At 39.1% G+C, this 12500-nt stretch overlaps 1 protein-coding gene and 1 pseudogene across 1 annotated transcript in view; one reads left to right on the forward strand and one right to left on the reverse strand.

Moving 5' to 3' along the window:
• The window catches only part of LOC137983491 (uncharacterized), a 7369-nt pseudogene extending 3711 nt beyond the window's left edge, over window positions 1-3658 (reverse strand).
• Window positions 1-12500, forward strand: part of LOC137983220 (uncharacterized) — a 93311-nt gene that overhangs the window by 75789 nt on the left and 5022 nt on the right. The window contains exons 5-6 of the mRNA XM_068830417.1: window positions 7764-8051; window positions 10011-10064. Of these exons, the coding sequence (XP_068686518.1) occupies window positions 7764-8051; window positions 10011-10039 (317 nt within the window). The 3' untranslated portion in view covers window positions 10040-10064. The remainder of the gene's footprint in view (window positions 1-7763; window positions 8052-10010; window positions 10065-12500) is intronic.

A 12500-nucleotide genomic window follows, 5' to 3' on the forward strand; every position in this document is an offset into this window, starting at 1 on the left:
TTCGAATTTAGTTGGTTGTTTCTCGTTCCAAAAAAAAGTCATTTCATAGAAGGTTGACTGTGGCTGAGCATGTTCTGCTTAGGAACGACCTAAACCAGGATGAATTTGCAGGGACCGTTCGAGTTTTATTGCAGGAAGGAAAATATCGTAATATCCTGTTAACAGGGGTTGCTGTTTGTGGCAAAACACTTTATAAACCCTGTAAACTCTGTTTTCGAAGCGTTTTGTAATCCTGGTACGATCACGATCGCTTTGGTTGATACTGTCAGTACTGACAGCGATGAAGTGATTTTCTCAAATGACGTTCGTTGGCGTCCCTAAATTAACGCACGGCACGATTTTTCACTTCTTTTGGAAGGCCACAAAGTTCATTTACCTACACTAAAAACACCTTCCGCACAGGATGTTGACTTTTCACCCGATTCTCCAATATTTTGCACCAGCAAGGAAGAGTTCATCTTTGTTAGAGGAGCGTTTGCTGGTCGAAAGTCTTTTCATTCATTTCATGCGGCACAAATTCCCGAAGAAGAACAACAGTGTATTTCCCCATGCTCCCGTTTTGTGCGGCCTTGATCTTCTCACAAAGTTAATTAGCGTGCATCTGTAATTCAACGAGTCACCATTTTTAAGAAAGCTTTTTTGGTGAGAAATATGCACAATTGAACCACGATGATAAAATAGTCAGAAAGGGCAGTAAACACAGAAGGTGAATCGATTGTGTTGGACACTATAGTAGGGAAAATAGCCATTTTTGAGGCAAATGTGCATGGTGACGTTGTCAATGCACTGAGAAAAAATATCCTGGTAAATTTAATTAATACAGTGGTGACTCGTGCACACTAACAAAATGTCGTGGTTTTCTTCTCTTGTTGGTTTTGTCTAGTGAAATTAGACTCGAAAAAATGTTAAGCGATATCAAATTAGCCTACAATGGAGTTGTTATGAAAAAACTGTTGGTAGAAACCGTCTAATACTGTAACGTTTTCAAACTGCGTGTCACCATTTTGGGTACAAAGTTGCTCACGCAATGAACTAAAGTAGACAAGTTTTACATCACGTGTCGTAAGTTTCTATCCTTGTGCGAAATTCGTGTTTTTGTTAACTATAACTTGTGTTTCCTGCATTTCCATGTCTCTTACCGACAGAAATTGTCGAAGAGTTATAAAATAAAAACTGTACTAACATAAAAAGTATTCTTTTAAAATTTCCGAGTCTTACGAAGTTTTACTCTCGAAACAATGGGCCGGGGAAATACATATATGTGCGAACTAATTTTAAGCCATAACAACATTTGACAGTTGGCGATACATCGTCATGTTATATAAATTACTGCATCAGTTAGTATTCTATACGACCTCCTGAAGGAAACTACATCAAGGTAAAAGGCAAGATCCTTCGTCCCCATATATTCAGTATGTTGTCATCTCATTTTTAGCGCAAATCTTAATCTTTTTAGCACATCCAAGAAGTCGAAAGTCCTTTTTTGTTGATTGTAGGTAGTATTTTCCTTTAGAAGTTAGAAAGCGACAAACGTTTCTCGCAAACACAGCAATTGTGGAAACCCCGCCTTCTTCGCTCTTGTGGGCCTCCCTTGCCTTCTTTAACTTCCATGGGCGTCCTCTGTTAAACAATGGCTCGATAGGTTTTCTCTTAACTGTTAAACCTTTGTATCTGCTTTCCGTTCCAGGAAATTCGTCACTGATTAATCTCCAAGCGCTTTTAGGAGAAATGTAGCACATTTTAGCTGCTTTACGAAGAGAAAACCTTTCAATGCGAGATAAAACAAATACGCTCGTGCCCTTGTCACGCTATCAAGGGCAGCAAGAAAAACCATATTTCAGATCATGACTCTCTTAGCTAAATCTAAACAATTTCGCTTCTTTTATCATTGTGGATATATACCAAAAGAAATTCGAACACTGTACATCAAACTCAGTTACGAATAAAAACGTTACGCAGCGCTATTGTACCGGTTATGAAGGCTACTGTAAAGTTGTGTCACTTATGACCCGGTCAGCGCGTCCTATAAATAGTTTAAATTCCTCACAAATACAGTCTGACAAAATTCGTTGGAACAGTACACGACTATACAGATCTGAAGCTTTCGCAGCTCACTCTCCCCTCACAATGTTGTTTTAACGCGAGTTTCTGAGCCCATTTGCCAAAACAACATTGTGGGAGGGAAAGGTATTGTAAAGTGTTTCAACAATTTTGTCCGGGACTGTAGTTTGAACCTCTCAGGAACAATGCCAGTGAAGAATGAGGCATTAAAGATCATTTGTAAAGGTTCTGACAGAGCACCTTTAAGAATTTTAAAGATTGAAACTGGTATAGTAGAAGGACCTACTGCTTTACCAATCTTTAGGTTTGATATTTCAGTTTCTATTTCCTCAGGAGTAATAGGAGACAAAAAAAAGCTATCTCGAGGAGGAGGTGACATCCACTCGTAGGCAGAATTGATGACACTTAAGGAATAGCACTTGCCAAATCACTGCCAATGTTGGCGAAATAATTATTAAAAGCGTTTGCAATTGATGTAGGATCTGTTATTTCGATATCATTCAAAACAACTTTGCTAATAGCCTGTCTTTCCTGTGGGGTTGTTCGGATAATTTGCTTTATCCCCTTCCAAATTCTCTTACCATCATTCAAATGTATTGAAAAATAGTCATTATAATACTTTCTTTAACTAATTTTAATGAGATGATTTAATTTATTTCTATAAACTTTGAATTTAGTCTGGTAATAAGATGATTTGGTCTTAAGGAATTTCTTGTAAAGCTTATTTTTTATTTTAATTGAGGTTCTAATTGCAGAAGTAATCCATAGCTTGGTTTTAAATTGAGACTCTTTCTTGGACAATTGTTTTAGTGGAATGTGTATATCAATAAACTCTGATATTTTACTATAAAAAGTATCAAACATACAGCTTGGATCAGAATTACAGTTGAATAATAAATCCCAGTCTGTTGATTGGATGTCAAGTAGGGCTTGCTCATCAAAATGTGAGTAATCTCTTTTAAAAATCTTAACATTTTCAGGCAAAGAAAAGAATCTACTGACAACAAGAAAGTTTGGCAAGTGATCAGTTAGATCATAAATTAAATTACCACTAATTGTAAAATGTTCTAGAGAGTTAAAGAAAATATTATCAATAAGTGTCGCTGAATGATCAGTAATCCTGGTTGGTTGCAAAATTTGGGGCTGGAAATATGATGAAACCAAGATTTAAAAAATCATTTGTACCAGAATGTGTCTCAAACTTGAGGAGATCTAAATTGAAAACCCCTAGTATGACACAGTATTTGTTTTTGTAATGAATCTTTTCAATCACTGTGTTTATGTGAGTCATGAAACTATCTAAGTTACCATTAGGATGTCTGTATATAATTCCACAAATAGTATTATGTTCAGCATCATTTTGGATTTCAATCCATAAGGATTCATAACCTTCCTTAACCGAAGGAAGATCTTCACGACAGCTATAACTTATGCCATTCTTATCAAAAACTCCCACTCCACCAGCATTAGATAAGCTGGGTTGAGATAAATAGGTATAGCCTGGAATATTTATATTTAATATTTCTTCTTGATCAATCTTTAGTTTGGTTTCAGTGAGACCTATTAGTGACATGGGAAAGTACAATTCAGACAGCATATTCATAAGGTTATCTTTGTTTGCTTGAATACGTCTTATATTGCAATTTATTACAGAAACAATCCGAGATGTCCTTATTTACATGGAAATCATGTGTACTAAAATAATTAAAATTTGGGTCTGAAGGCATGTGAAGGTCAGTATCTAAATTTGTGAGGTGGGGTATATTAGTAACTGAGGCAGAAATATTCAAGCAAGGCAATGAGGTATAGCTGTCATTACTGTGGACACCAGGGGATGAGTCTCTACCTGGACACCTATCACAGTGTGAATCAATAGTACTTATCTCTTAGGTACATCCTCTGTACAGCTGACAGGTATCACAGGAGAGCTCAAATTCTTCCTTAGGAAGATCCTGCCTGCATTGGTCCAAAGGAACTTATAGCTGAAATCTCTTTTGCATTGCAAACAAAGTTTGAAAATTTCCTTGTTCTTTTCAGCCAGGCTTTTATTAACGTAAATCTTGTTTGCCACAGAGTAGCCAAGGTCAAATGTAGAAATAGACTTCAAATTCTTCCTTGCTCGGTATAGGTTTTCTCTTATCTCAGGTTTCACAAATTTGACGATAATTGCCGGAGGTATGGGAATTCCATCATCAATAAATTGCTTTCTGCTGGGAATTCGATGACTTATAGATATGTCACTCTTTTTCATAGGTACACTAATCTTTTCTGCAATTTGTAATACAACTTCATCAGTTTGGTCCAAATCCGTCGGTGTGGAGGGCAGAGGTATACCTCGAACTTCCAGGCAATCTCTTCTCGTGTATTGCTCCAGATCGTTGAGAGATTTCTTGAGAAACTTTACTTTGTTTGAAGACTTGAGTATCTCCGCTTTGAGGCTTGCATTTTCTACGATCTGTTTATCCTTAGCTTTGTCGAGATCTTTCAGTGTTTTAACAATTTGGTCATATTTAGTGTTGAGTGCGTTCACTGATTGCATAGCATCTTCGATCTGTTTACTCAGAGGTTGAATCACCTTCCGTAGCTTCTCTTTGAGAATTTCTTCGAACTTTTCCACTGTTACGTTTGACATAACGATGAATAAATACAAAAACAACAAAAACGTCAATATAGAACATGAAAACATAAAAGTTAACGTTGAAAAACTGCAAATTTTTGGTCCACATTCAAAAACGCCGCCATCTTGTACACTGACCGGAGGATTGTCCACGCCCTGCCCAAATCTTTATCTTTTACTTTAAAAATACATTTTGCGCTTATGATGCTGCACCTTCCGCTGATAACTGATAAGAGATAACACAGTGCAGCGCTCTTTATCCCTTCACTATTTAGCTGTCGGCACAGTTGTCTTGTGCGCTGCATTTTCTCCTGTAGCACAGATGTTGTAAGATGGTTGCATCTCTTATATAGTGGATCAAAGCAGTGAAATGTTAACGAATAAATTTGAAAGCGCTGCCCGTGATAATAATGATCAACGATGCACAAGAGTTTACTATTTCTTTGTCATGTGTTCACTTGCAACTTGTGGTCAAATAGGTGTCACACATCATGTGACTGTCGAATGGGTGTGAAAAGGGGCGTTTCTATTTTTGTACGTTTGACTACCAATCCCGCACAATGATGGTGTTTCCTACGGGAAATCCAAAGGAATAACAGATCAAGTCAATGAAACACAACATCAATACGATCGCTTGGCTTGTTTACTCAGTGGCGCCACTCCTGTTGACCCAGCATGGCTTTTGCGATTTTAACACTTAACCGAGATAAACTTGCCATCTAATCAAGGAAATCCAAAGCACAAACAATGCAATCAAGGCTGTTATCCTAAACGGGTAATTACTCTCTTTGTTGACAATAATTCACGGGAACAACCGGGAAACCTGACACATTTTGTGCAGTGATTTAGGACTAAATTTTAACAGGAATGCATTTAGGATGTTGCTTATGGCAATCCTTCCTCCTTTGTTCACGTCACTGAGATCAGGCTCAGTGACACATGCTTGTAATCTTAGAAACGTGTTACTGGATATTGAAAAGTTATCAGATCTCTGGCAACGAACATGACATCGATGCAAAAGAGCAAAATTTCTGTGATCAATTAAAATGAGTTACACTGTTCGTCCTAACAAGCAACTAACAAGTAACTGTGTCCGCAAAAACCGTCCTTTTCTGCGTATGTTGAAAAATTGTTTGACTAAAATCTAGTGTATTTCTGCTTCACTGCTGCAAAAATTAAGCTAAAAGAGTGAAGCACCACGTGTCCGGGAGATCTGGAAAATCCGCGTTTTCCGTGCATGCCGAAAGCTGTTTGACTGAAATCGTAACATGAAGGCTTGACTGCTGATAAAACTCAAGCCAAACCAGGAAAAAAACTTGTGCCCGGGAAATCCGGAAAATCCGCGTTTTCTGTACATGCCAAAAAGTCATTGAACTGAAATCAATGTTATTAAGGAGTGACCGCTGATAAAACTCAAGTCGAACCAGGGAAGAGCCTTGTTGCTGGGAAATCCGGAAAATCCACGTTTTCCGTGCATGCCGAAAAGCTGTTTGACTAAAATCAATGACATCAAGGCTTGACCGCTGATAAAACTCAAGTCGAACCAGGGAAGAGCCTTGTTGCCGGGAAATCCGAAAAATCCACGTTTTCCGTGCATGCCAAAAAGTCATTAGACTGAAATCAATGTTATTAGGGAATGACCGCTGACAGAACTCAAGCTGAACCAGGAAAGAGCCTTGTGCCCGGGAAATCCGGAAAATCTGCCTTTTCCGTGCATGCCAAAAAGTCATTGGACTGAAATCAATGTTATTAAGGAACAACCGCTGATAAAAATTTTAGCAGCAGTCATTCCTTAATGCCTTTGATTTCATTCCAACAACTTTTCAGTATGCACGGAAAAGGCGGATTTTCCGGAGTTTCCGGATTTCCCGGACACAAGGCTTTTCCCTGGTTCAGCTTGAGTATTATCAGCGGTCATTCCTTAATGCCATTGATGTCATTCCAGTCATTTTTCCGCATGCACAGTAAACGCGGATTTTCCGTATTTCTCGGTGAGAAGACTCTTTCCTGGTTCGACTTGAGTTTTATCAGCAGTTAATCCTTAATTCCATTGATTTCAGTGAAATCACTTTTTTTGGCATGCACGGAAAACGCGGATTTGCCGGATTTCCCGGACACAAGCTTCTTCCCTGGTTCGGCTTGAGTTTTATCAGTGGTCATGTTTCATGTGTATATATCATTCCTTAATGTCATTGATTTCATTCCAATCATTTTTCGGCATGCACGGTACACGGGGATTTTCCGGATTTCTCGGCGACAAGGCTCTTTCCTGGTTCGACTTGAATTTTATCAGCAGTGAATCCTTAAGCACATTGATTTCAGTCTAATAACTTTACGCCACCTAATACGTGCCTATCTGCAACGAAAACACTAAAGGAACCAGGAAGTACGGGAAACGATCTTCTTCGTCTTCGTCCTCGTCTTCATCCTCGTCCTCGTCTTCGTCCTCGTCCTCGTCTTCGTCTTCGTCTTCGTCTTCGTCTTCGTCTTCGTGTTCGTCTTCGTCTTCATCTTCGTGTTCGTCTTCGTCTCCTTCTCCTTCTTCTTCTTCTTCTTCTTCTCCTTTTCCTTCTTCTTCTTCTTCTTCTTCTTCTTCTTCTTCTTCTTCTCCTTTTCCTTCTTCTTCTTCTTCTCCTTTTCCTTCTCCTTCTCCTCCTCCTCCTTCTCCTTCTCCTTCTCCTCCTTCTCTTTCTCTGTTTTCTTCTTCTTCTTCTCCCGGTAATTTACTTTTACTTCCAACACACACATAGTAGCAGTAGAAGCATATTCATGTGTGTGTTTAAAGCAAATTAGGTTTTTCATTATCTCTATGGAATTGATTACTGACATAGAACAAAGAACTTGTTAGTTTGCAACTTTCCACTTGTAACTATATACACTGTATTTAGCCAAATACTTTATTATTGTCATGGAAAGTATGTGTAATTCGAAAAAGTTCACCTAAGTTACACTTCCTCTGTTTCCATGTAGTCTAGAATCGGTGAGATGAAAGATAAGGACAAACCCCATTCCACCATTTAGTCACTTCATAAAAACCAGAATATTTACCAGTAGATAACAATTATTGTTTATTGACTTTTATCAGTTCCAGGTGAGGTTACCCTAAGGGGCATTGATGGAACACCTGAGAAACCAGCAAAGTTGGAATGGAAGCCATTGGCTGGTGCAGAATACTATGTGGTGAATGTTAACGGAAGTGGCATTAAAGGAGATTCTGTAATAGGAGCAACAACATCGCTGGAGATTCACTACAACACGCTGGTAATGGTTAAAGGTGACAATTTCCCAAGAGAAACAGAGATATGCGCAGGCGTGACTGCTTTCAGTAGCAAGGCAGGTGTCATTGGAAAAGCACCAAAATGTCAAAAACTGAGTAAGTGATGCCGACTTTTTGTTGCATGACCCATGAGGAATTCTTTGTTCTTGAGACATAACAGTTGTGGTTTTGTGATAATGTTGTGGTGGTGAGTGTTTGCAGGTCGTCCTGGCTTTTAAAACGTCACTTACAGAACTGGCCAAAATGCCATCCCTACACTTAAAACTTGAGCACTTTGTCGAGGCTGATTTAAGGCATACAAATATGTATAATTATTTTGATGCATCGAAGGCAAAGTCACACAGGAACCCTTAGTGGGGACTCAGTCGGCCACTCTCAGCTTATCTTAGTGTCTGTAACATAAATCATCTGAGAGTATTACGACTTCCCCTGGAAGGGGTGCCAGTCCATTGCGCGGTTACCCCCAGAAGTAAGTTGCTGAACTGTATTTATTCACCTACATTGTACATGTAGATGAAGAGAGGCAGCCACAAATGTATTCATACACGACAAAAAAATCTTCACAAATGTCATGACTCTTCATTTGGTTCGAGGGCATTCAATAGATACCAAATAACGATACTCCTTAAAAAGGTTTAGTAGTAGTATACCTGTAAGATTCATAGTTAATAATAATATTCTTCAATCCTCTGCAATTGATCAAAATTTTGTATAGTTATTAGTTGGCCAAACTTAAAAAAAATTCAAAAGCTTTTGTTTGTTATTAATTATATTCTAAGGCACATGCAGGGTTCAGTACATCTGTAAAGTGTGGTAACTTTTTCTCGTTTTTTTTAACAAGCAGCACTTGTACAATGTAAGAAGACCCCTTGTGACTGGTCTATCCGAAAGCCGGCATATCGGCCAATCGTCAAGTTCCTATACCAAAGCATGTTTTTTCAGTTCAGTTTTGAAAGTGATTTGAAAGAAATTGCATTTCATTTCTCACTGTAGAATCACACGTGGCAAGTACTTTTCCTTCGCAGGATTATTGTCTGTGTTAGAAAGTGAACATGGAATATATATTTTTTTTTTGAACGGCAGTGTTCGACACTTACTTTCTTACCAATTTGCCCTTTGGACAACCAGTTTTGTTTTGTTTTTTTGTTGTTTTTTTTTATTTCCCATTGTTTTTTTTTTTTTTTTCGGTTGCCTACCTTCTAAAGACCTGTTGCTCATTAAAACTCAAAGGAGGCTTGTAAAAATGTCAATTTTGTGTAAAATGTGTGTAAAATGGGTTTGACAGACCAGCACGACTCCTGCTCTGTGACCATGGTGTTCTAGTAGCCTTGACAGTTAGGCTTTGACAAGCATATCTTTAAGCGATTTTCCTTTCCTATAAGAGATCAAGGGAGATTCCTTGAATATCTCTCTGACATTAGGTTGGTTTTGAATTAAATGCTATTTGTCCAATAGTATGGTCTTCAAGTCTTTCAAAGCTGGTTGAAATAGCGTGAACTAAGGTAGACTGTTCTTGTGAGCTTGTTCGATATCAAAGCAGTATCGTAGCGTATTTGGCCGTGGGAAAACTGGGTTCCATTGTAACACCCATTCTTTTTGCGCGGAGAAAGATCGCGGTTACGAACATGTTCCTTCCAATCTGTTTTGTGGTTTGTACCAATATATTTTTTAACAGAGGAATAAATTGCAGCAAAGAGATGTAACGTTATTTTTTTATCGTGTTTGCGGTGACTACTATTACTAGTGTTTTTCTTCGTTTCAAATCAAATCGTTCCACAAATATTAGTCGAACAAAAATTCTGATCGCCAAGTCTTACGTTAGTGTCGAACACTGTGAACGAGATGAAGAATTCCGTGAAATGTAGTGTGTACCGATGGACTAGACGTTTTGGTTTACTTTTGCCAGTTACACATGTATGGTATCTTTTACAGGAAATCTGTAGCAATAATGCACGGAACAATCAGCGAAGGGTTGGAGAAAATCTTAATGTCTAAGCAATCCCCTATCTGGTATTGAAATCATGAGGATTGCTCTTTTAATTTTTCTCATTCCAGGGGTCACGAAACCAGCTGACGTGGAGTAAGTCGTTCCAGCTTGTGTATCACTTTGTAAGTATGAGAGTCACCATTTAGGCCTCCCTGGTCATACTTAATTAAACACCATTTAATTTAAAGGGAAAGTACGGTTTCCCTGATTTGAAAAATCGAAACGTGTGTTGCCATACTTGACCACTGATTTGGGCTTAATGTATGTAACCCTTTACGCACCAACATCGCATGTAAGTGTAGAAAATACCGATACTGCTTTCAATATTTGCTTTGAGTTAAACGCAGTCAAGCATGTCCCCATTAACCTATTGACCCCTGAGAGTGAGACTTAATAGATTTTACTCTGATACAATACAATACAATACAATGCAATACATACTTTAATTGACCGCTCCCCATAGGGGTTTTTCAGGGCCAATGAAACAACGAAACGGCAGAACAGAATAACAACAACAACAACTGTTAAGAATCCCAACTGGCCGGAGGCAAACCAGTTGGCTATTTACAAGTGCAGCTGGGACGTTGAACCAGGGACTACCAGGATCAAATTCAACAAGTGGTCTGAGCGAGTCTTGAACCCGGGATCCCCGGATTTCAAGGCAAGCGCCCTAACCACTTGGCCACACTGCCTCCTGGTCTGCCTGCCTCTGTCTAATGCCAGACGATTTTACTCGTCAATGAGGGGCGTCCTAGGGCGTTTGAGGTATGAATGGGTTAAGCTTATTAAGTCAAAACGTTGTGATACTGTGTTCATAGCATCGACTGATTGGTATAACATTTGTCACAGTCTGAAATATCAATGATGAGCCTCGATTGTATCGGTAGGTCTTGGAATTCGTCCTCAAAAAGGCCAGAGAGACAACTTGAACGGCCATGTTTACAGCAAAGCATTTTAGGGGTCCAGTCTACATGAAACCATCTCTCACCTCCGTTTTCTTTTAAAGGCTTTCCTTTTCCCACATTCCAGCTTAATGATGCCAGGCTGGGGGCTTCTGTAGACGAAGTCGGAAGATGGCCTGAAAATCACTTATAAAATGATAAATCTACCAGACTTGAACCATCTTGGTCGCTCCCCGAACACAAGCCGTTGACATTTGTCACGTGATGCCCAAACCTGAGCCCACATTGACCCAAAACCGCAGATGTTTCAATGAGAACTGCTTATACGGTGAAGCCAAGTGCTGCCGACCGTTTATCGCCAAAAAAGTACAAAAAGTAGCAAGCACTTAGTATTTAAAGCGTTACTCCAACAATTCTTGGTTTTCACGTGACGTCATCAAAATAAAAAAATAAGGAATTATCAATCCTTTTGAGATTTTGTTTTAGGTAGTTATTAGAACAGCTGAAGACTTATCTCTTTACAAAATTTCAGATTGATAGGGTTTTTCGTCCTTTGATAGAGCAAGGTTGAATTTCTGAGCTTTTGCGTGACACGATATTAAAATGGCGGCCGAGAATGCTATCACGTTGGTTCAAAAAAGTGACTTATCCACTGAGATTTCGCAATCTGAACAGCCCTTGTATGGAAAGAAGTACTCATGTGGATCTTTATTAGCTCTCAGAAGATTACAGGATTTTAGTACCAAAACGCGATGACGTATGTTCTTGTTAGCTTCCGGCCGCCATATTTGTGCCCCTCAGAGGGAGACAAACATGGCGTCTCCATATAAAGCCTTATAAATTTGAGTAAGACACTTCTCTCAGACCTGAATCTTTGCGATACTGTTTGAATATTCATCTTCATTTGTCTCTTCAATTCTTGACTTTATTTGTTGAATGGTTTTCATGATGGTGTGACAGTGAAAACCGGCAAACAATAGCGCTTTAACAATGGACATTTTAAAATTGAAATCCGCCATCTTTAATTTTGTGTATGAAAACAAAACTATGACGTAGGAATAGCCGAGGATTTCTCCGGATAAATAGTTGTAAACTACGGAAACACCGTAGGCGAGGAGAGCGATACTTAACCAATTGTAGACTTGAATCTTAATCAACAGGATGTACTCCCACCCTGGTAAACAGGATGTACTCCCACCCTGGTCAGAGTTTTCCTCTGTCCTTGTGTGGGCCCATTTCCATTAGTAGGGCTAACGCTCACATGCTGCATATGGGGTAGAAAACTAGCACTTTAAATTACACTCTAATCAGTTAAGTCTGTTGAAATATAAGTGCTACACGGCCGTTTGCAAAAACGTAACCCTTCCTTGTACTTGTACATGTTCATTGCCGTGACTTTAACATCTTCAGTTCCCACGGCCTGCTCCCGTCTGACCTTGTAGCTCAGTCGGTAGAGCGGCGGTGACGTAACCTGAAGGTCGTGTGTTCAATTCCCACCTTGATCAGAGTTTTTCTCTGTCCTTGTGTGGGTCCATTTCCATTAGTAGGGCTAACGCTCACATGATTCATATGGGGTAGAAAACTAGCACTTTACATTACACTCTAATCAGTTAAGTCTGTTGTTATATTGTATTGAAATTGGCTCAACGTTAGGCC

The sequence above is a fragment of the Montipora foliosa genome, chromosome 13 (genome assembly GCF_036669935.1).
Source record: "Montipora foliosa isolate CH-2021 chromosome 13, ASM3666993v2, whole genome shotgun sequence".
Lineage (NCBI taxonomy): Eukaryota > Metazoa > Cnidaria > Anthozoa > Scleractinia > Acroporidae > Montipora > Montipora foliosa.